This window comes from Pristiophorus japonicus, chromosome 12, assembly GCF_044704955.1.
Source record: "Pristiophorus japonicus isolate sPriJap1 chromosome 12, sPriJap1.hap1, whole genome shotgun sequence".
NCBI lineage: Eukaryota > Metazoa > Chordata > Chondrichthyes > Pristiophoridae > Pristiophorus > Pristiophorus japonicus.
The window spans coordinates 197,122,761-197,150,651 of NC_091988.1; the positions used below are offsets into that span (position 1 = coordinate 197,122,761).

General features: G+C 46.4%; 1 protein-coding gene across 1 annotated transcript; it reads left to right on the forward strand.

The window, feature by feature from the left end:
• The first annotated feature begins 299 nt into the window (after window positions 1-299).
• On the forward strand, window positions 300-27,809 carry pnp4a (purine nucleoside phosphorylase 4a). The gene is made up of 6 exons (XM_070895126.1): window positions 300-429; window positions 4,769-4,932; window positions 12,226-12,329; window positions 15,363-15,538; window positions 17,550-17,740; window positions 27,440-27,809. The coding sequence occupies exons 1-6, from the start codon at window positions 404-406 to the stop codon at window positions 27,652-27,654; spliced, it is 876 nt and encodes a 291-aa protein (XP_070751227.1). The 5' UTR covers window positions 300-403; the 3' UTR covers window positions 27,655-27,809.
• The last annotated feature ends 82 nt before the right edge of the window (window positions 27,810-27,891 follow it).

The window sequence follows — 27,891 nt, forward strand, 5'->3', positions numbered from 1 at the left end:
TTTCTCAGTTGGCTAGTCTACAAGGAAGTGCAAAAAGACTAAACTCTATACTACAAAGTGTCTTTTCGATTACAACTGACCCAAGGCCATTTAATTGCTGGTCACATGCACTTACTTGAGTGAGTATCTTTCTTGCTCCGAAAAAAAATTATTGCATTTAACAATTAATCACTCCACCCTCACCGCGGCCAATCATATTCTTACATTAGCTTACGTGAACCAATCACTTGGCATCATAGTAGGATGCCAGTTTTTTTTAAAGATACAAATTGAAAGTCTGGGCCGGTGAAGCGGTGGGAAGTCACACAGCAAACAGTGTTCGTGCCTCCTTACTCAGCTGCTGAAGAATTGTCTGAAAGAATCTTTCCTTGGAAGAGCTCAAGAAGCAGGCTTTGTATTTGACATGATGCACTCGGAAGAGCTGATCCGGTAAGTTATCATTTGAATTGATGTCCCGGTGAATCTCCCATTGGTGTTGCTCACGGCAAGTCAGGTGGTATACGGTGCATTGTGCACACAATTCTGTGCCCAGGTGGAGGTGTGTCCAGTACGGCTTGTCCCTTCACAGACAGTAGTCCTGGCCACGATAAAGATCCTGAAGACAGTTCCTAATTACTTGCTGTTTAGTGCGGTATATCTCACTATCAATCGTCACTTTCTGTTTATTAAGTACATTGAATAGTTCATTTGAGGATAACCTACTGAGATCGATAGATTTTTGTTGGGGAAACAAAGGCGGGAAAATGGAGTTGAGGTGTGGGCCAGCCATGATCTCATTGAATGGCGGAACATGCCCAAGGGGCTGAATGGCCTCTTCCTCTTCCTACACTGGAAGAATATTAGTAACATGATTGTACGTCACGTTGCATAATGTCACATACCTTCAGGTTCCCAATCACTGTCAGCTACAGATTAAAAATTCCATTTATTTGCTTCCAATGCACACTAGAAGCGCGTTGTGTATTGCCAGCCCGTGAATTATGTCCTCTTTTTAATTTTAAATGACAGAATGTTGTGCTCTGGGGTTTTCCAAGAGTACAGAAGCAAAATTTCTACCATCGAGTGCAGGTAGAACACTTGCCTCTGAGTCAGAATAGTTGTGGGTTCAAGTCTCAGTCCAGAGACTTGAGCACAAAATCTAGGCTGACACTCTCAGTGCAGTGCTGAGGGAGTGCTGCATTGTCGGAGGTGCCGTCTTTCGGATGAGACATTAAACCGAGGCCCCACTTGCTCTCTTAGAAAGATGTAAAAGATCCCGTGGCACTATTTCAAAGAAGAGCAGGGCAATTATCCCCGGTGTCCTGACCAATATTTATCCCTCAATCAACATCACTAAAACAGATTATCTGGTCATTATCACATTGCTGTTTGTGGGAGCTTGCTGTGCACAAATTGGCTGCCGCGTTTCCCACATTACAAGAGCGACTACACTCCAAAAAGTACTTCATTGGCTGTAAAGCGCTTTGAGACGTCCGGTGGTCATGAAAGGCGCTATATAAATCCAAGTCTTTCTTTCTTCTTCTTCTTTCTTGTATTAGCGACATCGTAAAAGCATTCTGAAAGAATGCGTTTCTAATGCTGCAAGAAAGGACAAGCAGAAGAAATCTTTCCCCCCCCCCCCCCCCCCCCCCCGATTCACTTCAGCCTCCAATCTGAAGATTCTGATCGCTCTCCAATTGGCTGCGAGAAGGCGGGGCCCCGTGAGGATGGATGTGTCGAGCGACCAATGGCCTGAGTGGGGGGGGGGTGCGGGGCAGTTGGTGGCGGGAGGTCATGTGATGAAACATCCTGGCATTTGTCCAACCCAGAGATGGTCACACTACATTCCTCCCCCAGTGTTAATTTTATATTTCCTGCTCCAGCCGTCTTTGTAACCTCGTGGGGCGGCACCAAGAAATATTTTGATAACATTTTCATCCTCACCAAGAATGAAAGTCCATTTGTTATTTCAGAAGTGTGATGAGGCGTGAATCATTAAAAAAAAATAACTGAATGTATAGCCTGCCACTCATCCATTTCTTAAACTGGTTCACCAGATCTTGCCAGTAAAATATTAACTCTTTCTTTCAGTTGGGGATTTGGAGATTTTATCTTTACTGCTGTGGGGTTTTGCTTGGGTCGATGTCCACACCCCATCATCCCCTCACATACCAAACGGGTCTTAATCCTCCCCCTTGACTGAGGATTTTAGATGGCCTTCTCTTTCACATCTGTTACCCCCCTTTCTTTTGCTCTTTGGGCAGTTTCCTCGGCTGTTAAAGGATCCTCACCTCCGGCACGGGGGGTGGGGGGGGGGAGTGGGGGGGCAGGGGGGGAACGGACTCATGTCCCTTCTTTGTGGCTGAAGCCAGTTTAAGGTTAGTTTAGAGTCACCAACCCTCCAGGATTGAGCCTGGAGTCTCCAGAAATTGAAGATTGATCTCCTGAACACTGCAGTGAGCAACCTGGTGGGAACCTTCAGGGGAAATTTAAATATATTGTGTGTTTTTAGCATTTTCTTTGAACACTTTTTTTTATTAGTCATAACAGTATTGGAGATGGGCAACAGGTTGTTTGACTGACAGCCAAGCATCATCCACTATGGCTAATGAAGTGTCTATTCACTTTCTGATTGGCTGTGGGAAGTCGGGGCTCCGCGATGATGGATGTGTTGGGCGACCAATGGCGGGTGGGGCTGTGAGAGGTCATGTGATGAAACACCCAGGAACACGCCCAACCAGACAGAGTTGGCGATCCCTAGGTTCGCTGCAGATTTGTTTGACTGTTGCATCACTTGCTTTCCCAATGTAGTTGCTTTTCTGTTGTCCTCATCATGCCGGTCCGTTTTTTTTGTACAAAGTTTGCTCTCGGGACGCGTCATTGCGGGCAAGGTCCCATTTATTGCCCATCCCTGGTTGCCCTGACAAGATGGCAGCAGTTGTCGTTCCTTCTTCCTGGGACGTTGTTTCTACAACTGAGCGGCTTGGGAGAGAACTGCAGAGGGCATGAAGAATCAAGCTCAGGGAGCGGGAGTGGGGGTCACGTGTCAGCCAGACCGAGTTTTTTTTTTTAATTAGTTCCTGGGATGTGGGCGTCTCTGCCAAAGCTGGCATTTATTGCTCATTCCTAATTACCTTCAAGAAGATGAGCCACCTTCTTGAATACAATGGAGTGTCTCGCTGGGCCATTTCAGAGGGCAGTTAAGAGTCAACCACATGGCTGTGGGTCTGGAGTCACATATAGGCCAGACCGGGTGAGGACGGCAGATTTCCTTCCCTGAAGGACATTAGTGAACCAGTTGGGTTTTTACTGATACTTGCTTTTTATTCCAGATTTATTTAATTAACTGATTTTAAATTCCCCAGCTGCTGTGGTGGGTTTGAACTCGTGTCTCCAGATCATTAGTCCAGGCCTCGGGATTACTAGCCCCAGTGACATAACCACGATGCTACCATGGGTGGCAAATTTCTTTCCCTGAAGGACGTTAGTGAACCAGTTGAGTTTCCATGACAAAATAGCAACTTTCATTACATTACATAGAATTACAGCAGAGAAACAGGCCATTCAATTCGACTTCCTGAACATTTGCCAAGAGCTGATAACTATTGCTCCCAGACCCAACCAGATGATGAATCAATCTGTCCACCCTCTGTGCCATAGATTCATGTGCGCGAGACTCCAGTTATTATTCTGTATGGTATCACTACGTCTAGCTGATATTCTGATCTATGTTTTGTGTGGTGTTTGAGAACAATGTCATGAATATGTGGAGAGTTCGATACATGCTGAGTGAAATCGAGTCAGTGATGGGCCACCTCTTCCATCTCTCAACATTGATTTTAATTTGTTTTCGTCCATTTGCCCTAAACTGCATTACACAGTATTTACAGCACAGAAACAGGCCATTCAGCCCCACAGGTCCATGCTGGCGTTTATGCTCCACACGAGCCTCCTCCCACCCTTACCTCATCTCATCCCATCAGCATATCCTTCTATTCCATTGCCCCCTCAAGTGTTTATCTAGATTATCACAAATTACCATATTTATTGAAATGAATTCATGATCACTGGGCCTGAGTCTTGCTACACCAGACTGAGATGAGGAGGAATTTCTTCACTCAGAGGGTTGTGAATCTTTGGAATGCTCTACCCCAAAGGGATGTGCATGCTGAGTCGTTGAGTATATTCACGGTTGAGATCGCTAGATTTTTGGTCTCTAGGGGAATCAAGGGATAATGGCACATACCTTCAGGTCCCAATCACTGTCAGCTACAGGTTAAACTCGCCGCAGAAAGTTAGGGCTGGTACTCAGTGGCGTAAGGACCCTTTTAATGATGAGTTTATGTTCCTGCAATGCCACCCAACCTCTCTGACCCAGAAAAGAACAATTGAAACTGTGGAGTCTCATTCCTGCAGGTAGTAAATTGTTCTTCCAGATTTTTAATTGGTTCCATCGTTCACCGAGGGCCCAGATGCCAAGTTATCGGCTCGCGCTGCCAGCAAGTTAAGGTGCTAATAATTGTCGAGCTGAAGGGTGAGGAAAATGAATCTAACTTACGGGGCACGCCGTAAGATGCCCCGCTCCAGCAATTTCTGGGCCATTATGTTATTAAATCAAAAAATACAAATAAACAGGAAGAAAATCTACAATACAAACACCCAAGTAGACTAGCTGCAGTCTTGCCTGGTTCCGGATGCATAGAACTTTGATAGTCCCAGAACATCCTTGAGATCCCAGTTTGAAAAAACATTACTGTGGGTAATTATTTAACCGTGAGAATGTTTTCAGCTATGAGACCTACCAGGAGACAGCAGAGTGGCTGCTATCGAGAACCAAACATCGACCAAAGGTGGCGATAATCTGCGGCTCCGGACTGGGAACGCTCGCAGAGGCACTCGCAAACCAGGAAACGTTCAAATACACCGACATTCCCAACTTTCCACAAAGCACAGGTACGGAACATGATTTATTGGGGGCCCATTAAGAGACTTGAGAGAGGCGTTCAAAATATTCAAGAGTGTTGATAGAAGAGAGAAGGAGAAACTGTTTCCAATTGCGGAAGGGTCAGTAACCAGTAGACACAGATTTTAAAAAATTGACAAATGAACCAGAGGTGAGATAAAGAAAAAATATTTAATGCGAGTTCCTGTAATCTGGAACGCGCTGCCTGAAAGGGCTGTGGAAGCAGATTCAACAGTAATTTTCAAAATGGAATTGGATAAATACTTGAAAAGGAAAGATTTGCAGCATTACGGGGAAAGAGCAGGGGGGAGTGGGACTAATTAGAAACATAGAAAATAGGTGCAGGAGTAGGCCATTCAGCCCTTCGAGCCTGCACCACCATTCAATAAGATCATGGCTGATCATTCCCTCAGTACCCCTTTCCTGCTTTCTCTCCATACCCCTTGATCCCTTTAGCCGTAAGGGCCGTATCTAACGCCCTCTTGAATATATCCAATGAACTGGCATCAACAACTCTCTGCGGCAGGGATTTCCACAAGTTAACAACTCTCTGAGTGAAGAAGTTTCTCCTCATCTCAGTCCTAAATGGCTTATCCCTTATTTTTAGACTGTGTCCCCTGGTTCTGGACTTCCCCAACATCGGGAACATTCTTCCTGCATCTAACCTGTCCAGTCCCGTCAGAATTTTATATGTTTCTATGAGATCCCCTCTCATCCTTCTAAACACCAGTGAATACAGGCCCGGTCGATCCAGTCTCTCCTCATATGTCAGTCCTGCCATCCCGGGGATCAGTCTGGTGAACCTTCGCTGCACTCCCTCAATAGCAAGAACGTCCTTCCTCAGATTAGGAGACCAAAACTGTACACAATATTCCAGGTGAGGCCTCACCAAGGTCCTGTACAACTGCAATAAGACCTCCCTGCTCCTATACTCAAATCCCCTAGCTATGAAGGCCAACATACCATTTGCCTTCTTCATCGCCTGCTGTACCTGCATGCCAACCTTCAATGACTGATGGACCATGATACCCAGGTCTCGTTGCACCTTCCCTTTTCCTAATCTGCCGCCATTCAGATAATATTCTGCCTTCGTGTTTTTGCCACCAAAATGGATAACCTCACATTTATCCACATTATACTGCATCTGCCGTGTATTTGCCCACTCACCTAACCTGTCCAAGTCACCCTGCAGTCTCTTAGCATCCTCCTCACAGCTCACACCGCTACCCAGCTTAGTGTCATCTGCAAATTTGAAGATATTACACTCAATTCTTTCATCTAAATCATTAATGTATATTGTAAATAGCTGGGGTCCCAGCACTGAGCCCTGCGGCACCCCACTAGTCACTGCCTGCCATTCTGAAAAGGACCCGTTTATTCCGACTCTGCTTCCTGTCTGCCAATCAGTTCTCTATCCACATCAGTACATTATCCCCAATACCATGTGCTTTAATTTTGCATACAAATCTCTTGTATGGGACCTTGTCAAAAGCCTTTTGAAAGTCCAAATACACCACATCCACTGGTTCTCCCTTTTCCATTCTACATCCACATCCTCAAAGAATTCCAGAAGATTTGTCAAGCATGATTTCCCTTTCATAAATCCATGCTGACTTGGACCAATCCTGTCACTGCTTTCCAAATGTGCTGCTATTTCATCTTTAATAATTGATTCCAACATTTTCCCCGCTACTGATGTCAGGCTAACCAGTCTATAATTACCCGTTTTCTCTCTCCATCCTTTTTAAAAAAGTGGTGTTACATTAGCTACCCTCCAGTCCATAGGAACTGATCCAGAGTCGATAGACTGTTGGAAAATGATCACCAATGCATCCACTATTTCTATGGCCACTTCCTTAAGTACTCTGGGATGCAGACTATCAGGGCCCGGGGATTTATCAGCGTTCAATGCCATCAATTTCCCTAACACAATTTCTGTCAGTTCGTCCTTCTCACTAGACCCTCGGTCCCCTAGTATTTCCGGAAGGTTATTTGTGTCTTCCTTTGTGATGACAGAACCAAAGTATTTGTTCAACTGGTCTGCCATTTCTTTGTTCCCCATTATAAATTCACCTGAATCTGACTGCAAAGGACTTATGTTTGTCTTCACTAATCTTTTTCTCTTCACATATCTATAGAAGCTTTTGCAGTCAGTTTTTATGTTCCCAGCAAGCTTTCTCTCATACTCTATTTACCCCCCTCCTAATTAAACCCTTTGTCCTCCTCTGCTGAATTCTAAATTTCTCCCAGTCCTCAGGTTTGTTGCTTTTTCTGGCCAATTTATATGCCTCTTCCTTGGATTTAACACTATCCTCAATTTCCCTTGTTAGCCACGGTTGAGCCACCTTCCCCGTTTTATTTTTACTCCAGACAGGGATGTACAATTGTTGAAGTTCATCCATGTGATCTTTAAATATTTGCCATTGCCTATCCACCGTCAACCCTTTAAGTATCATTTGCCAGTCTATTCTAGCCAATTCACGTCTCATACCATCGAAGTTACCTTTCCTTAAGTTCATGACCCTAGTCTCTGAATTAACTGTGTCACTCTCCATCTTAATAAAGAATTCTACCATATTATGATCACTCTTCCCCAAGGGGCCTCGCACAATTGGATTGCTCTTCCAAGAAGCCGGCACAGAAATGATGGGCCGAATGGCCTCTTTCTGTGCTGTATCATTCTATGATTCGATTATTTATTCTGAGCAATTTCCATTCATTTAAAAGCACTACTCAGAATTACAGATAATTTATATTTCCAAATAAATAGATAATTGGGGACCAGGGGTCACAATTTTGGGTTGTATAAGGTCGGATCTCGGTTAGATGTCAGGAGGTAGATCTTTTCCCAGAGAGTGGTGGACCTGTGGATAGACAGCGATTCACTGAATTTCTTCAAGTGAGAACTGGACCTCTTTTTGGCAGGGCCGGAGATCCTCTGGTACAAAAGGTAGGTACTGCACGGCATGAATCAGGGCAGAGTGATCCCCTGGACTAGTCTCGATGGGTGGAGGGTCGGAGAGAAATTTCCCAGATTCCCCCCCACCCCGCCCAAATTGATCTGGGTTTTTATCTGCTTTATTCACCTCTCCCAGGAGATCACATCTTTCGGGTGGGGTGAGGAGCTTATATATTTTGATGCACATGTAGAAGAATCATAGAATTATAGAATCATAGAACGGTTACAGCACAGAAGGAGACCATTCGGCCCGTCGAGCCCTGCCGGCTCTCTGCAAGAGCATCTCACCCAGTCCCACTCCCCCGCCCTTTCCCCGTAGCCCTGCAAATTTTTTCCTTCGGGCATTTATCCAATTTTTTTTGAAAGCCACGATTGAGTCAGACAGTGGATTCATAAGGCTAGAAATTCAGTATCGCCCCGGTTGGGGCGTTTACTTTTGAAAAATTGTAAGTTTTGTGCCAGGTACTAATCAATCTCCACGCCCGTGAAATTCAGTCTCAGCGCTTATAGAATGCAGCGGAGCGCTAAATCAGGCGCTAATGGCAAAGCTGAGTGGCGTTAGGCTCCAAGCGATAACGAATATGAGGTGTTGTGTAATCGGGAGTGAGCGTTGCTGAAGGCGCCTTACACCCACTAAGGGGAGGGTCACTGGAGTCTGCACACCCGCCCCCAGTGATTCGGGGAGAGCAGAACGGCCATATGCCGTGGGATGAAATGCAAAGTCCTTTGACGGCCCGCAACACTCCGGGAACCGAGCAGCCTTTATTTGGCTGCAGATACATCCTTCGCTCTTGGGCACGCATAACTGAGCTTTGGAACGAAAGTACTGGGGCGCATCCAGTTAAGTATCGTCCCGCCAGCCGGCTGGTTCACGCCTTCGCTCCCTGACACTGTCGGTGCGAGGCGGGGGCGGGGCGCTACTCACGTTTGCAGATCGGGTGTCCAGCGAGCGTTGCACACTCATTGACGTCGCGATCTGCACACCGAAAGATGCCGAGGCGCTAACAGTTATCGCTGGCGTTACGTGGGCGGAGCGGGATTCACCCGGTTAGTGACCCCCCCCACCCGGCGCTAACTAGAGGCACTAAGCAGCCAAATTTCTCCCCCATAGAATCATAGAATCGCAATTGTCCGAGGACAGGCTAGATGTCCGTCATTGTTCATATGTTCTGGCAATGCTTTTCCCTTTTTCCTCTCCTGCCTTGAAAGCAATGACTCACACCATTGCTACCAGCGTCTTGCTCAAATGACCATATGTAGGCACTTCCAAGACCAGCCACTAATTAGCGAGTGGGGACTTTGACCAATCTTTCCCTTCACCAGCACAATGATGGGAAATTTCAATGGCTCAGCTGAAATCAGTTAATTTATCACAGATTCGGGTTTGAACCAGGGACTTTGCTTTACTGTATGGCGCAGTGCGTTTAATCATTAAGCCACTGCGAGAAAGAAACATAGAAACAAACATAGAAACATAGAAACATAGAAAATAGGTGCAGGAGTAGGCCATTCGGCCCTTCTAGCCTGCACCACCATTCAATGAGTTCATGGCTGAACATGCAACTTCAGTACCCCATTCCTGCTTTCTCGCCATACCCCTTGATCCCCCTAGTAGTAAGGACTACATCTAACTCCTTTTTGAATATATTTAGTGAATTGCCCTCAACAACTTTCTGTGGTAGAGAATTGCACAGGTTCACCACTCTCTGGGTGAAGAAGCTTCTCCGCATCTCGGTCCTAAATCGCTTACCCCTTATCCTTAGACTGTGACTCCTGGTTCTGGACTTCCCCAACATTGGGAACATTCTTCCTGCATCTAACCTGTCTAAACCCATCAGAATTTTAAACGTTTCTATGAGATCCCCTCTCATTCTTCTGAACACCAGTGAATACAAGCCCACTTGATCCAGTCTTTCTTAATATGTCAGTCCCGCCATCCCGGGAATCAGTCTGGTGAACCTTCGCTGCACTCCCTCAATAGCAAGAATGTCCTTCCTCAAGTTAGGAGACCAAAACTGTACACAATACTCCAAGTGTGGCCTCACCAAGGCCCTGTACAACTGTAGTAACACCTCCCTGCCCCTGTACTCAAATCCCCTCGCTACGAAGGCCAACATGCCATTTGCTTTCTTAACCGCCTGTTGTACCTGCATGCCAACCTTCAATGACTGATGTACCATGACACCCAGGTCTCGTTGCACCTCCCCTTTTCCTAATCTGTCACCATTCAGATAATAGTCTGTCTCTCTGTTTTTACCAGCTTGTGGACAGATTGTTCTGTGCACTGGGACTATGTTTGGAGACAATAGTTCTGTGATTTGTGGTTACCCAGAAAGTGTGGTGCCCAAAATTGGACACAATGGCCCAGCAATTCCGGCCTCCCCGGGTCCATACGAGTGTGCACAGACCCAGGAAGGCATTGCAAAAGCCGGTTTTCAGTGCACAATGCGCATGCGCTGAAAACCGGCTTTTCCAATCTGTCAAACTGGAGCTCGACCCATCCTCCGCATCTTGGGAGCGAGGACATTTGCAAGGGCAAGATTGCGGTATTTATCCATATCTTGCCCAGCAAATGTCCTCAAAACTCTTGCGCCTGATAAAAGCAGGCACATAACCTACTGTTACGGGCATAAGAGTTTTAAAATACACAAAAACATTTTAAAATAAAATTATAAAAACACATTTTATTGTTAAAAATACTCCTCACCACGGTAAGTTTATTTTAAACCCTAATTTTAAAAACTTTGTAAAAATCGGAAAAAATATTTTTTTTATAATACATAAATAAATGTAATTTAAATTAATAAAAATATGTGGTGTATTTTTTCTGTTTTTTTTATTAGTGTTTTGGGTGTTTGGGGGCTGTTTCTCATTCATAATAATGGGAATTCCAATTTATGGAGTTCCCATTATTATGAATGAGAACATACTTTACCTGATTGGCTGCCCAGAGCCATGTGACTGCAGCTCCAGCCCTGCGCACGTCCCGACATGCAGTCAGTGGAGGCCTCAGGACCGGGAACTTGTGTGGACGCAGCAGGATAAGGTAAGTGCGCATCTTTTTAAAGATTTTCCCTCGATCGCCCGCGGGAAGCAGACGACTGGGAACTCTGGGCCAATACTCCAGCTGAGGGCTAACCTGTGATTTATAAGGGTTTACCGTAACTTCCTTGCTTTTGTATTCTATTTATAAAGCTAAGGATCGCATAGGCTTGTTTAACAGCCTTATCCACTTGCCCTGCCACCTTTAAAGATTTTATAGAGATCTATAAAATACTAAACCGTATAGAAAAGGTAACTTGTTCTAGTTAGACAGTAGGACAGGACGGACAAGTGCAAAACTAACAAAAGGCAAACAAAGGACGGAAGAAAGAGGGTCTTTTTCACATGAGGAGCAACCAACATCGGGAAAGAACCTCCAAATAGGCCAATGGAGTTAAAACCCTGGGATCATTTAAGAAACACTGGGTCCCACTATTAGCGACTGTTGCTTTGTTCTGGGTGGATTGGGTGCGGCAGAATGAGTAGTCATCCTCATTCATGATCTAATTCGGTATGATGACATAGTGTTATCTTACTGGATTAACAATCCAGAGGCTAGGACTAATGATCTGTGAGGGCACAAGTTCAAATCCCACCATGGCAGCTGGGGGATTTTAATTTAGAATTAAAAAAACTAGTATTGGTAACGGTGACCATGAAACTACCGGATTGTCGTAAAAACCCATCTGGTTCACTAATGCCCTTGAGGGAAGGAAATCTGCCGCCCTTACCCGGTCTGGCCTATGTGTGACTCCAGACCCACAGCAACCTGGTTGACTCTGAACTGCCCTCTGAAATGGCCTTGCAAACCACTCAGTTGTATCAAAACCTATATGGCCTTCACCTCACGGGACTGCAGCAGTTTAAGGCGGCGGCTCACCACCACCTTTTCAAGGGCTGAGGCTAGGGATGGGCAATAAATGCTGGCTTTTCCAGCGACGCCCACATCCCGTGAATGAAGAAGAAGCTTACATACTTACATTGTCTCCCTGTCCGGCAATGTCTCGATTTTAAATCCCTCCATGGCCTCGACCCCTCCCCATCTCTGTGACCTGCTCCAGCCCTATAACTCTTTGAGATCTTTGAGCTCCTGCAATTCCGACCACTTGTGTATCCCCGATTGTCATCGCTCCATTGGCGGCTGTACCTTCAGCCGGTAAGGCTCCTGTGAAGCACCTTCGATAGTTTTGCTACATTAAAGGCGCTATATAACTTGTTGGGTTAGGAACAGTTGCGAGCTTCTTGCGGTATGCTGCTGATTGTCCTCTATTTCTCTATCCAGTGCAGGGACATGCTGGTCAGCTGATATTTGGAGAGCTGAAGGGCAAGACGTGTGTCTGCATGCAGGGGCGTTTCCACATGTTCGAAGGATACCCACTCGCAAAGGTAATGGCAACTGTAGTATCTCTGCACTGTATTACAAAATCACACGAGGCATAAACTGCAGACAAGGTCACTCATGACCTGCACCTTTATTCCCAGGACCAAGGAGTGCTGAGCCTGCGTGGAACCTCCCTTTAAGTACCTGGCTGACCAGGTGAGGAGTGTCTCCCACAAGTTCACCCCCTGTGGTCAAGGTGTGTATTTCACAGTTGTATACAGTGTACAGTGTTGTTACATATTGGTTACAGTTATGTGAAGGTTACAAACATGACAGCAACGTCCTCCAATTCCTGCCGCATGAGGTAGGTAACGTGACTCAGTGGGCAGCACTCTCGCCTCTGAGTCAGTAGATTGTGGGTTCAAGTCCCACTCCAGAGACTTGAGCACTTAAATCTAGGCTGACACTCCAGTGCAGTGCTGCACAGTCGGAGGTGCCGTCTTTGCGTGAAACTTTAAACCGAGGTCCCGTCTGCTCTCTCAGGTGGATGTAAAAGATCCCATGGCAGTATTTCGAAGAAGAGCAGGGGAGTTATCCCCGGTGTCCTGGGCCAATATTTATCCCTCAACCAACATCACTAAACCAGATGATCTGATCATTATCACCTTGCTGTTTGTGGGAGCTTGCTGTGTGTAATTGCTCTACGAGATTGGCTGCCGTGTTTCCTACATTACAACAGTGACTGCACTTCAAAAAGTACTTAACTGGCTGTAAAGCGCTCAGACGTCCGGTGGTCGTGGAAGGTGCTACATCAATGCAAGTTGTTTGTGTTATTTGTGATGCAGTCCTTGTTAGCGGTCGTCTCGTCAGACACTGCCCAATCACAGTGCACCAGGTCAAGAGGCCGCTTCAGCATAAACATTGCAGAAAGAACAGCATCGTTTTACATTTCCTATAAATGAGCCTCCTTGCAAACTCACCACACGAAGGTGACGGCCATTCACAGCAATCGTCACTGTATTTCAATGTCGTACTTTACAGCCTCAGGACGTCCCAAAGCACGGTGTGGCCAATGAAGTACGTTTAAAGTGCAGTCGCTGTTGCAATGCAGGAAACGTGGCAGCCAATTTGCGCACAGCAAGCTCCCACACGCAGCCATGTGATAATAACTAGATCATCTGTTTTTAGCGATGTTGGTTAAGGGATAAATCTATCTACTGTACTGCATTTATATAGCGTCCCTAAGGTAGTAAAATGTCCCCAAGCGCTTTCACAGGAACGATTATCAAACAAAATTTGACACCAAGCCACATAAGGAGATATTAGGACAGATGGTCAAATGCTTGGTCAAAGAGGTAGGTTTTAAGGAGCATCTTAAAGGAGGAGAGGTGGAGAGGCGGGGAGGTTTAGGGAGAGAATCCCAGAGAGGGCCCAGGCAGCTAAAGGAACGGCCGCCAATGAAGTAGCAATGAAATTGAGGGATGCGCAAGAGGCTTGAATAGAATCATAGGGGTCAAGTTTCGGGCCGCGCCTTGAACGGGGCCACGAGCCACACCTGATTTCCGCGCTCAAAACGTGCCTAAAACTTACCTCGGTATTCTCTCCGCTGCTGGAACGTTCCAGGCCCTTGGCACAGCACAGCACGAGGGGTCGGGGGCCGAGCCATGTCCCAGCGCTGAAAACAATGCCGGGACCTCTGTACATGAGCGCTAGAGTGTGCGCGCATGTGCAGTAGCTCCAGGCCACCGAGGCTGAGTGGGAGGGGCCCGAAGCACGCCGCCCCTAGCCCTGGCCGAATGGGCTCACTGGGGCAGTGAAGATAGGATTGGACCTCCCTCCTCTTGAGCTCCTGCTCCGGCTCCCTCCCCCCCGTTCAGCTCCCGCTTCCGGTCCGGCTCTCTCCCGCCGCGTCCCCCCCCAATTCAGCTCCCGGTCAGCCATTCGGCCCGTCGAGCCCGTGTCGGCTCTCAGCCAGTCCCACTCCCCCGCCCTTTCCCTGTAGCCCTGCAGATTTTTTTCCTTCAGGTACTTATTCAATTCCCCTTTGAAAGTCACGATTGAGTCTGTCTCCACCACCCTTTCAGGCAGTGTATTCCAAATCTTAACCACTCGCTGCATAAAAAGATTTTTCCTCATGTCGCCTTTGGTTCTTCTGCCAATCACCTTAAATTTGTGTCCTTTGGTTCTCGACCCTTCCGCCAATGGGAACAGTTTCTCTCTATCTACTCTGTCCAGACCCCTCATGATTTTGAACACCTCAATCAAATCTCCTCTCAACCTTCTCTGCTCGAAGGAGAACAACCCCAGCTTCTCCAGTCTATCCACGTAACTGAAGTCCCTCAACCCTGGAACCACTCTAATAAATCTTTTCTACACCCTCCTTAAGGCCTTCACATCCTTCCTAAAGTGCGTTGCCCAGAATTGAACACAATACTCCAGTTGAGGCCGAACGAGTGTTTTATACAGGTTCATCAGTGAGCTGGGATGGGCCAAACCATTCCCTTGGAGGTTGAAGGTAATAGGAGAGAAGCTGAGATGTGTAAAGGAATGGTGATTACTTGATGCCAATCTTAGGCTATACAAGTTTGTAGGATGTGGGCTCTGGACTTGGCCCAAAGATGGCAATCCTACCTGGTGAGAAGATTTTCTTCTGATCGCACCCAAACACCAGTATCTTCGACAGAACTCTGACTGTTGAATGAGATCCTGGTGAGTCTGGGATTTTTCAGATGTACTCAATGATGACCCAAATGGTTTCACCTCATCAGGCGTTGAATGTGCCAAAAGCTGTGAAGGTCAGCAGTGGTCACACCTGTAGTGTATGTAGGCACCTTTGGTAATGACTCCACGAGACCTGCAGTCCTTTATTAGCAGCTCCGGAGTGCCAACAACAAGCTGCGAGTTCCCTTTTATATTGGGTTACCTGCTGTGTGCAGGCAACCCCTAGGTCTCCAGCAACAGCACCCTCTCGTGTACCGGTAAGGTGTGTACATTCAATGTGGCACAACAGTATTTCAGACATCACACAGAAAACAGGCATGCATACACAACAACACCGAACAGGATTAAAAATATGTTTTCTCTCCCTGTTTCCCGAGGTGACCTTTCCAGTCCGGGTGTTCCGATTGCTGGGTGTTGAAGTCCTGATCGTGACCAACGCCGCAGGATCAATTGCCGATGGTTACAACACAGGAGACATCATGATCATTAAGGATCACATTAATATTCCAGGTTTCGCTGGGCAGCATCCTCTCTGCGGACCCAATGATGAACGGTACATAACCATTCAGGTCGATACCGTAGACGCTTTACATTTGCCCCCAGCTCCCTTTCAATTTTTCTTTTGCGTAGAATTACATAGAGTTTGTAGCACAGAAACAGGTCACTCGGCCCAACAGATCCATGCTCCACAGGGGTCACCTTCCATTCGACTGCATCTAACCTTAACAACATGACCTTCTGTTCCTTTCGACCCCATGTGATTATCTCGCTTCCCCTTAAATGCATTGCTGCTATTCGCCGCAGCCACTCCCTGTGGCAGCGAGTTCCACATTCTCACCACTCTCTGGGTAAAGAAGTTTCTCCTGAACTCCCTGTTGAATTTATTAGTCACTATCTTGTATTGAAGGCCTCTAGTTTTGGTCTCGCCCACACGTGGAAACGTCTTTTCTACCTCTACCCTATCAAAACCCTTCAGTATTTTAAAGACCTCTGTCAGGTCACCCCTCAGCCTTCTCTTTTCTAGAGCAAAGAGCCCCAGCCTGTTATACTTAGGGGTTAAAATTCAACCTTGACCGGGGCGCTGTATGGGTATTGGCAGATCGAGCGTGTGTTATACACCCTGCCCGATTCTCCTTTCCATAGTATTTGGGGTAGGGCATCTTGGTAAAGGTTTACATACTGGTGAAAATAAACCTTTTTTGTTTTGAGCAAGGATATGTACTTTTTCTGTATAAAATTATAGAGCATTGCTTTTTACTAAACTGTCGCTATAGAGCTCCCCAGTTTTTAACCGACACTTCTGCCAGTGGAAACCGTTTCTCCTTATTTACTCTATCTATTCCTCAATGAGTGGATGGAGATTTAAATGAGTGGGATAAAGTTCATGGTCATGCCTGGAAGGCAGCTCGATACGCTTTTCACACTCCATGCTTTGTATGGTACGTTGATGTACTTATCCACTGTCACAGTTATTAATGGAAACTCGTATATGGCAAATAAAGTGTCCATAGTAAGGATACACCGTCAATTAAGAATACTGTGGGAAGGAGGACTTCCAATATAAATACTCCCGAACACTGGCATGCAACAGATGATTGGGTATAATAAGCAAATTCATAAAAACAAATACTTGCATTTATATAGCACCTTTCATGACTATTGAACGTCCCAAAGAGCTTTACAGCCAATGAAGTACTTTTGGAGTGTAGTCACTGTTGTAATGTGGGAAACATGGCAACCAATTTGCACACAGCAAGCTCCCACAAACAACAATGTGACAATGACCAGATTATCTGTTTTTGTTACGTCGGTTGAGGGATAAATATTGGCCCCACGACACAGGAGAGAACTCCCCTGCTCTTCTGCGAAATAGTGCCATGGGATCTTTTACGTCCACCTGAGAGAGCAAACAGGGGCTCCGGTTTAACGTCTCATCCGAAGGACTGCACTGCACTGGGAGTGTCAGCCTAGATTTACGTGCTGGAGTCTCTGCAGTGGGACTTGAACCCACAACCTTCTGGCTCAGAGGCGAGTGTGCTACCCACTCAGCCACATTGGACCCCAATAACCAGAAAAATACAACTGGCCACTGCCCATCTTATCTGCTGTATCGGGTAGAAGTAGAGAAGATGTTTCCACTGGTGGGGAAACGAAAACTAGGGGCCATCAATATAAGATAGTCACTAATAAATCCAATTGGGAATTCAGGAGAAACCTCTTTACCCAGAGAGTGGTGCGAATGTGGAACTCGCTCCCACAGGGAGTGGCTGAGGCAAATTGCATAGATGCATTTAAGGGAAAGCTGGATGAGGGAGAAATGAACAGAAAGTAATATTGATTGGGTGAGATGAAGAGGGGTGGGTTGAGGCTCATGTGGAGTATAGACACCGGAATAGTCCTGTTGGGTGGAGTGGCCTGTTGCTGTGTTGTAAATACGATGTTATTCTAGGCACTGTATAATCTTTCTGCAGCAGTGTTTTTTTGTAGGTGTGAGAAAAGCTTGGGGCAGAAAAGAAGAGGCAGAAGAATCAGTAAATGAAGTATTGAGATGTTCTTGTTTGTAGGTTTGGTTCCCGCTTCCCCTGTTTGTCTGATGCCTATGACAGGAGCCTCGGCAAGCTGGCTCTGGATATAAGCAGGGAGATCGACCACTCTGACTGTATACATGAAGGCGTCTACTGCATGGTTGGAGGCCCCAGCTTTGAGACGATTGCTGAAGCGCGTCTTCTTCACAAGCTCGGAGCTGATGCTGTGGGTAAGGTAGTTCATACTAACCTGTACGCGATTCGTCAATCGCAGGCTACAGAAAGACTTGCATTTATGTCGCGCTGTTCACGAACTCATGACGTCCCAAACCTCTGGCCTGCTCGTCCACAACCTCTGGGTTACAGCCATACCATCTTCAATATAGTAACGAAAATTGTGTTTCTGCAGTTCTCCAAATGGAAGTACTTCATGCCCACTACAAGTCTGCTCAGTAGCAACTAACCCTGAGCTGCAGTCTTAGTCAGCTGACATGTTTGGCCTTGCTGCTTCTTCAGCATCTAAATGGAACTCTCTCAGACCCACCATTGCTAAAAAACCACCTCAAAGAGCTTTGGCTTCCTCTTTCACATCAGACACTCCTTCTGCTCTCAGCGACCTCCATAAAGCTATAGTCCGTCCAAGACTTGAATATTGCTCCCACGTCTGAAGATCCTACTTCTCACACTTCTCCTGCCATCCTAGATGGGATACAAGAAAAATGTTGTTGTCGTGTGATGTGTGACCCTTCCCTCATAAAATCACAGAATAGTACAGCACAGAAGGCGGCCGTTCGACCCATCGAGTCTGCGCCGGCTCTTTCGAAGAACAATCCAGTTAGTCCCACTTCCCTGCTCTTTCCCCATATCCCTGCAATTTTTTTTCCTTATTCAATTCCCTTTTGAAGGCTACAATTGTCTCTGTATTCACCACCCTATCAGGCAGTGCATTCCAAATCCTAACCACTCGTTGCATAAAAAAGTGTTTCCTCATGTCGCCTCTGGTTCTTTTGCCAACCAACCTAAATCTGTGCCCTCTGGTTTTCGACCCTTCTGTCATTGTAAACAGTTTCTCTTTACTGACTCTGTCTGAACCCTTCATAATTTTAAACATCTCTACCAAATCTTGTGTTGGCCTTCTTTGCTCTAAGGAGAACAGCCCTAGATTCTCCGTTTAGCCCCCTAATCCCTCATCCCTGGAACCATTCCATACCATCTCTTCCATACCATCTCCAAAGCCTTCACGTTCTTCCTCAAGCATGGTGCCCAGAATTGGACACAATACTCCATCCTTAGCCCTCGAACCTCTTCTCTTTCCATTGCAACCTGTCTTCTATTTCTCTATTTTGTTGAGACCACTATAATCAGTTCTCTTTTGAACTTTCTTCTCTTGGTCCTAAGCTACAAAACCGCCAACTCAGAAACACTTCCTCCTCTTTGGATCTTTAAAACATGAAAGCTAATTATTCTAACTGATTCTTTCCCAGGTTTGAAAACTCTGGCACTCCTGATCGCTCTTCAGCTATTTTTCCTCTCTGCAATCTTCAGGATTTTAAATCCAAGTTTAGCATCATCTACTCATCACTTCCTGATTCACCTCATCACTTACAGAATTAAAAAAAAAATAATTCATTCTTGGGATATGGGCATCGCCGTCACTGGCAAGGCCAGCATTTATTGGCCATTGAGAAGATGGTGGTGAGTGGCCTTCGTGAAGCGCTACAGTCCAAATGGTGAAGGTACTCCCACAGTGCTGATATATTTCTTTATAGCGGTTTGGTAAAACTGAATGGCTTGCTGGACAGTTAAGAGTCAACCACATTGCTGTGGGTCTGGAGTCACACGTAGGCCAGACTGGGTAAGGACGGCAGATTTCCTTCCCTAAAGGATGATTGGGTTTTTATGACAATCTGGTAGTTACATGGTCATCATTAGTGACACTAGCTTTGTATTCCAGATTTATTTAACTAACTGAATTGAAAACTCCCCAGCTGCCATGATGCAATTTCAACTCAAGTCTCCAGATCGTTAGTCCAGGCCTCTGGATTATTAGTCCAGTGACATAACCACTATGTCCACCTCACCTCCTGCACTCTTGGGGTTTCCAACAGTAGGGGCTTCAAAAAGGAGGCATAACACCAAGGTCAGTCCTGTGTTCCACATAGATTAACAGGTAGCTCAGAGTGTGCGATTATATCTAGAATAATGCACAACTCATACAAATATAGCTTGCCCACAAGCATAATATGACCCTAAATTCTCTGCAGTTTAGAAAAATCAGAGGTGATCTCATTGAAAAGTGGCCTGACAAGATAGGTGCTGAGAGGATGTTTCCCCCGGCTGGAGAGTCTAATACTAGTGGTCAAAAATCTCAGGATAAGGGTTGGCCATTTAGGACTGAGATGCGGAGAAATTTCTTCACTCAGAGGGTTGTGAATCTTTGGAATTTTCTGCCCCAGAGAGCTGTGGAGGCTCAGTCATTGAGTATACTCAAGACAGAGATCGCTAGATTTTTGGAATTAAGGGATTTGGGGATCAAGCAAGAAAGTGGAGTTGAGGTCGAAGATCAGCCGTGATATTGAATGGCGGAGCAAGCTCGAGGGGCCGTATGGCCGACTCCTGCTCCTGATCCTAATTCTTATAATAATGACTATTACCATGGTTTGTACACCGAAAGCAATACGTGGTGGGCTTGCATGGCAACCAAGGTATCCGAATATTGGGAAGACCGAAGCCATTGTTTTCAGTGCCTGCCACAAACTCCGTTCCCCAGCCACTGACTCCATCCCTTGCCCCAACTTCTGGCTGAGGCTGAACCACACTGTTCGCAACCTTGCTTTCAACCACATAGGCACCTATTTCCACCTCCATAACATCGCCCATCTCCACCTTTGCCTCAGCTCATCTGCTGCTGAAGCCTTCATCCCTGCCGTTGTTACCTCTAGACTTGACTATTCCAATGCACTCCTGGCTGGCCTCCCACATTCTACCCTACGTAAACTAGAGGTGATCCAAAACTCGGCTGCCCGTGTCCTAACTCACACCGTCCCGCTCACCCATCACCCCATGTGCTCACTGATCTACATTGGCATTCAGTTAAGCAACGCCTCGATTTCAAAATTCTCATCCTTATGTTCAAATCCCTCCATGGACTTGCCCCTCCCTATCTCTGTAATCTCCTTCGGCTCCACAACGCCCCCCCCCCCCCCCCCAAGATGTCTGCGCTCCTCTAATTCTGCCCTCTTGAGCATCCCTGATTATAATCGCTCAACCATCGGTGGCCGTGCCTTCTGTTGCCTGGACCCCAAGCTCCGAACTCCCTCATCTAAACCTCTCCACATCTCTGCCTCTCTTTCCTCCTTCAATACACTCCTTAAAACATACCTCTTTGACCAAGCTTTTGGTCACCTGTGCTAATTTCTACTTATGCAGCTCGGCGTCAATGTTTTTAATCTCATAACACTCCTGTGAAGCACCTTGGGACATTTCACTATGTTAACAGCGCTACATAAACACAAGTTGTTGTTGTTGTGTAGTTACCAACATGGTGGAAAGGTACACAAATAACTTTCCAACAGTAATGTTTCCCTTCAAAATTACTCAACACCTGGCATGTAATATGGGATGGAAGCTTCAAACCAGAGAAATAAATCTCCAAGATAAATACTTTTGATACAAGTAAGGAGCTCAATAAAGCTGCAATCAGACACAAAGGATCAGGACTGCAAGGAAGGAGAGACAGGAACAAAGCATTGGAGGACAGAACACTCTGAAGATTGGAGATAGAGGGATGTACAATGAAGGATTGGAGATGGAGAGATGTACCATGAAGGATTGGAGATGGCGAGATGTACCATGAAGGATTGGAGATAGAGGGATGTACAATGAAGGATTAGAGATAGATGGATGTACAATGAAGGATTGGAGATAGAGAGATGTACAATGAAGGATTGGAGATGGAGAGATGTACAATGAAGGATTGGAGATAGAGGGATGTACAATGAAGGATTGGAGATAGAGGGATGTACAATGAAGGATTGGAGATGGAGAGATGTACAATGAAGGATTGGAGATGGAGAGATGTACCATGAAGGATTGGAGAGAGAGGGATGTACAATGAAGGATTGGAGATAGAGGGATGTACAATGAAGGATTGGAGATCGAGGGGTGTACAATGAAGGATTGGAGATAGAGGGATGTACAATGAAGGATTGGAGATAGAGGGATGTGCAAGTTTAATTTAAAGCCAGGATGCCAATGCAATCATCATCAAGTAGGTTGTGGATGGCATGGGGCTTGTTGGTCAATGAATGGACATCCTGCAGGGAAATAAAGTGAGGGGCAGGAAGGTCAGCAAAGAGGAGGACTGTAGTGTTTGGGGTTGCTGCTCGTAAAGAGGCAATGCCAAGCGTCTCTGTGAGCCCTTCAGAGAATAGATGGAGAGGGAAGCTGTGGGTTTATCAAAGGGGTAACTCAAGTACCAAATGGCAGCAAGAGAGGAGGAAGGCAGATGGATGCTGATGGTGTGTGGGAGGTGGGCAAAGTATTCAGGAGAGAAAAATTTAAACATGGCATGACTGAAGAGGTGACATGAGAGAAAGGCCCAACAGGGGTCAAGAGAAGAATAAAGGAGATAGAGGTAATGGACTTGGGTTCGAAGGGGCACATGAATGGACATGGACAGGTGACATTGGCGTGGCAGAGATTAGACGAGACACTGTTATAAAGGAAGGACCTTCGCCATTAACCAAAGTGCCTTGTATTGGACGGGACAAAAATGGTTACACTCTGTCCCTTAATGTTACAATAAAATGTTACGATAGCTAATTAGCCCACTGTCAGCCACGGGTACAAAACTTCACTGAGTCAACAGCCTCACCAAACACTAACGCACGCTCAGAAGTTGTACTGTTTTTATGAGTCTCCCTCTGTGAGTTTACTAGGTTAAGCCACCGATCCGTGGTCTGCCCTGGTTCCCCAATGGTTTACTGGGTAAAGTCACCGATCCCTGGTCTGTGTGGGGTCTTCTCCTTTCGTACAGTAGTAGCAAAGCAAATCAAACCTCAATATCTAAGTCGGATAGCCAGACCAAAGGTTCCGGTGTAACAGCGTGGATATCTTGTAAGCTGCCTGCGAATTCCCTCTGAGGGCAGTGCTCGATGACGTGCTCCAGGATCTGATTAGCCGCTCCACAGTCACATGACCCATTGTGAACCTGTGGAATTCTCGACCACAGAAAGTTGTTGAGGGCAGTTCGTTGGATATATTCAAAAGAGAATTAGATGGGGCCCTTACGGCTAAAGGGATCAGGGGGTATGGAGAGAAAGCAGGAATGGGGTACTGAAGTTGCAAGATCAGCCATGATCATATTGAATGGCGGTGCAGGCTCGAAGGGCTGGATGGCCTACTCCTACACCTATTTTCTATGTTTCTATGATGGAGATGCTTAGCCTGTGCTGAGTCCCTGGTGGGTGATTAGAGAGAGAAAAACCCAATGACCGATTATAAATAGAGGGAGACAGATACTGAAGGATTGGCGACAGAACAATAGCACAAGGACTGATTGGAGGCACAAACAGAAATAGAGTAGTGAACTGAAGATGTCAGATTAGGTACAAGTAAATAAACATACTGATAGTACAGAAAAACTGCCAGGTGACTTTTTGTTTTTCAAACTAACTGCCTTCTGGCCAATTGTTAAGATATCAGAGCCTGAATCTGATCAAAATTACAATACAAGTCTCAATTATAACAAACAGCCCCTCACTACCAGACACTCTGGCCTAACACATGATTTACAAAGCTCAGTTTGGGTTCCGCCAGAACCACTCGGCTCCAGATATCATTGCAGCCTTGGTCCAAACATGGACAAAAGAGCTGAATTCCAGGTATGAGGTGAGTGTGACTGCCCTTGATATCAAGGCAGCATTTGGGTGTGGGATGAAGCCCGAGTAAAATTGAAGTCAATGGGAATCAGGGGGAAAACTCTCCACTGGCTGGAGTCATACCCAGCACAAAGGAAGATGGTTGTGGTGGTTGGAGGTCAATCATTCCAGCCCCAGGACATCGCTGCAGGAGTTCCTCAGGGCAGTGTCCTAGGCCCAACCATCTTCAGCTGAGTCATCAATGACCTTCGCTCCATCATAAGGTCAGAAGTGGGGATGTTCGCTGATGATGGCACAGTGTTCAGTTCTATTCGCCACCCCTCAGATAATGGAGCAGTCTATACCCGCATGCAGCAAGACCTGGACGACATTCAGGCTTGGGCTGAGAAGTGGCAAGTAACATTCGCGACACACAAGTGCCATGCAATGACCACTCCAACAAACGAGAGTCTAACCATATTCCATGATATTCAATGGGATTACGATCGCCGAATCACCACCATCAACATCCTGGGGGTCACCATTGACCAGAAACTTAACTGGACCAGCCACATAAATACTGTGACTACAGGGGCGGGTCAGAGGCTAGGTAATCTACAGTGAGTTTTCTCACCTCCTGACTCCCCAAAGCCTTTCCATCATCTACAAGGCACAAATCAGGAGTGTGATGGAATACTCTCCACTTGCCTGAATGAGTGCAGCTCCAACAACACTCAAGAAGCTCGACACCACCCAAGACAAAGCAGCCCGCTTGATTGGCACCCCATCCACCACCTTAAACATTCACTCCCTCCACCACCGGCGCACCGTGGCTGCAGTGTGTACCATCTACAAGATGCACTGCAGCAACTCGCCAAGGCTTCTTCGACAGCACCTCCCAAACCCACGACCCCTACCACCTAGAAGGACAGGGGCAGCAGGGACATGGGAACACCACCACCTCAAAGTTCCCCTCCAAGTCACACACCATCCTGACTTGGAAATATATCACCGTTCCTTCATCGTCGTTGGGTCAAAATCTTGGAACTCCCTCCCTAACAGCACTTCACGGACTGCAGCGATTCAAGGTGGTGACTCACCACCATCTTCTCAAGGGCAATTAGGGCTGGCCAATAAATGCCGGCCTTGCCTGCGATGCCCACATCCCAGAATGAAGTAAAAAAAAAGAAAGAATCTATATAGCTCTCTCAATAGAGCATACTGCTTACTAAGTCTATAAAAATTCTGCACTATTTTGAAGAAAAGTAGGGGAGGTATCCCTGGTGTCCTGACCAATACTTAGCCCTCCATCAACTAACATAAAAAACAGATTATCTGGTCATTATCACATTGCTGTTTATGGGAGCTTGCTGTGCGCAAATTGGCTGCTGCATTTCCTACATTATAACAGTGACAGCACTTCAAAAAGTACTTCATTGGCTGTAAAGCACTTTGGGGGTGTCCTGAAGGCGCTATATAAATGCAAGTCTTTCTTTCTATAGTGACAAATTGAACATTTCAGTTCCAGTTCAGTAGTATCTCAACAGAAACATAGAAACATAGAAAATAGGTGCAGGAGTAGGCCATTCAGCCATTCGAGTCTGCACCGCCATTCAATGAGTTCATGGCTGAACATGCAACTTCAGTACCCCATTCCTGCTTTCCGCCATACCCCTTGATCCCCCTGGTAGTAAGGACTACATCTAACTCCTTTTTGAATATATTTAGTGAATTGGCCTCAACAACATTCTGTGGTAGAGAATTGCACAGGTTCACCACTCTGGGTGAAGAAGTTTCTCCTCATCTCGGTCCTAAATGGCTTACCCCTTATCCTTAGACTGTGATCCCTGGTTCTGGACTTCCCCAGCATTGTGAACATTCTTCCTGCATCTAACCTGTCTAAACCCGTCAGAATTTTAAACATTCCTATGAGATCCCCTCTCATTCTTCTGAACTCCAGTGAATACAAGCCCAGTTGATCCAGTCTTTCTTGATATGTCAGTCCCGCCATCCCGGGAATCGGTCTGGTGAACCTTCGCTGCACTCCCTCAATAGCAAGAATGTCCTTCCTCAAGTTAGGAGACCAAAACTGTACACAATACTCCAGGTGTGGCCTCACCAAGGCCCTGTACAACTGTGGTCACATCTCCCTGCCCCTGTACTCAAATCCCCTCGCTATGAAGGCCAACATGCCATTTGCTTTCTTAACCGCCTGCTGTACCTGCATGCCAACCTTCAATGACTGATGTACCATGACACCCAGGTCTCGTTGCACCTCCCCTTTTCCTAATCTGTCACCATTCAGATAATAGTCTGTCTCTCTGTTTTTACCACCAAAGTGGATAACCTCACATTTATCCACATTATACTTCATCTGCCATGCATTTGCCCACTCACCTAACCTATCCAAGTCACTCTGCAGCCTCATAGCATCCTCCTTGCAGCTCACACTGCCACCCAACTTAGTGTCATCCGCAAATTTGGAGATACTACATTTAATCCCCTCGTCTAAATCATTAATGTACAATGTAAACAGCTGGGGCCCCAGCTCAGAACCTTGCGGTACCCCACTAGTCACTGCCTGCCATTCTGAAAAGTACCCATTTACTCCTACTCTTTGCTTCCTGTCTGACAAGCAGTTCTCAATCCACGTCAGCACACTACCCCCAATCCCATGTGCTTTAACTTTACACATTAATCTCTTGTGTGGGACCTTATCGAAAGCCTTCTGAAAGTCCAAATATACCACATCAACTGGTTCTCCCTTGTCCCACTCTACTGGAAACATCCTCAAAAAATTCCAGAAGATTTGTCAAGCATGATTTCCCTTTCACAAATCCATGCTGACTTAGACCTATCATGTCACCTCTTTCCAAATGCACTGCTATGACATCCTTAATAATTGATTCCATCATTTTACCCACTCCCCGATGTCAGGCTGACCGGTCTATAATTCCGTGTTTACTCTCTCCCTCCTTTTTTTAAAAAGTGGGGTTACATTGGCTACCCTCCACTCCATAGGAACTGATCCAGAGTCAATGGAATGTTGGAAAATGACTGTCAATGCATCCTTTATTTCCAAGGCCACCTCCTTAAGTACTCTGGGATGCAGTCCATCAGGCCCTGGGGATTTATCGGCCTTCAATCCCATCAATTTCCCCAACACAATTTCCCGACTAATAAGGATTTCCCTCAGTTCCTCCTTCTTACTGGACCCTCTGACCCCTTTTATATCCAGAAGGTTGTTTGTGTCCTCCTTAGTGAATACCGAACCAAAGTACTTGTTTCAATTGGTCTGCCATTTCTTTGTTCATGGTCATGTGAAAGAGTCCCCCTCTTTAAAATTATGTTCAGCTTGGCAGAGGGGATTTCTTTTTCCCAATGTAATTCCAAACATACGGACATGACGGGCAGGAAAAGTCCCACTGGTCCATCAAGCCTGCCCCACACTCATGATGGCCGGAACATCGTGACTAGACACTCCCCACACCCCCCTCCTCCCGCATTATGGGGAGAGGCAAAAAAAAAAAACAGGGGGGAAAACCAGCGCCAATAAGGGGGAAAAAAAATGTAGATAATTCCTCTCCGACCTCCCACCCCCCCGGGCGATCAAAGCCAGTCCAGGGAGATCACGCGGGCCAAATGTTAGCGGCTTGGTAATGTGCTGCTCCCCAGGGGCTTGACAAGGTGGATGCGGAGAGGATGTTTCCACTGATGGGGGGAGACTAGCACTAGAGGGCACAATCTTAGAATAAGGGGCTGCCCATTTAAAACTGAGATGAGGAGAAATTTCTTCTCTCAGAGGGTTGTGAATCTGTGGAATTCGCTGTCTCAGAGAGCTGTGGAAGCTGTGACAGTGAATAAATTTAAGTCAGAAATAGACAGTTTCTTAAATGATAAGGGGATAAGGGGTTATGGGGAGCGGGCGGGGAAGTGGACCTGAGTCCATGATCAGATCAGCCATGATCGTATTAAATGGCGGAGCAGGCTCGAGGGGCCGCATGGCCTACTCCTGTTCCTATTTCTTAATGTTCTTATGTACTTCTTGTGGTGCCTCCCGCCTTGCAGGAATGAGCACCGTGCCCGAGGTCACCGTTGCCAGGCACTGCGGCCTGCGGGTGTTCGGACTTTCCCTGATCACCAACAAGGTGACGAAGGAGTACGACTGCAACGAGGCGGTTGACCACGAGGCAGTCTTAAGTATTGGCAAGATGAGGGCGAGAGTGGTGGAAGGCCTGGTCACAGAGCTGGTGGCACGCATGGAACTCAACATGGGCTGCTGACACGCTTGCCAGGAAACGCAGCGGACGCCAAGGTCAGCAGGAAAGCAAAGCCTCCTTAATTTGTGGAACAACAAGGCATAATTCCGTGTAACTGAAACTTGGTGTTAAACCGTGTCACCCTGGTGATTGTACCTGCACTGGCCTTCATATTGTCACTGGCAATAAAAACCAGTTTATCATCCGACTTGATAAATTATATTTTTTTTACAATTTTACACTGCTGTGTCCAATTTTGAA

Coding starts and splice junctions, on each gene's coding strand:
- pnp4a (XM_070895126.1), top strand. CDS start 404: ATGATGCACTCGGAAGAGCTGATCCG. Junction 4,933..12,225: donor CAACTTTCCACAAAGCACAG/GTACGGAACATG, acceptor TTCTCTATCCAG/TGCAGGGACATGCTGGTCAG. Junction 15,539..17,549: donor TGCGGACCCAATGATGAACG/GTACATAACCAT, acceptor TCTTGTTTGTAG/GTTTGGTTCCCGCTTCCCCT.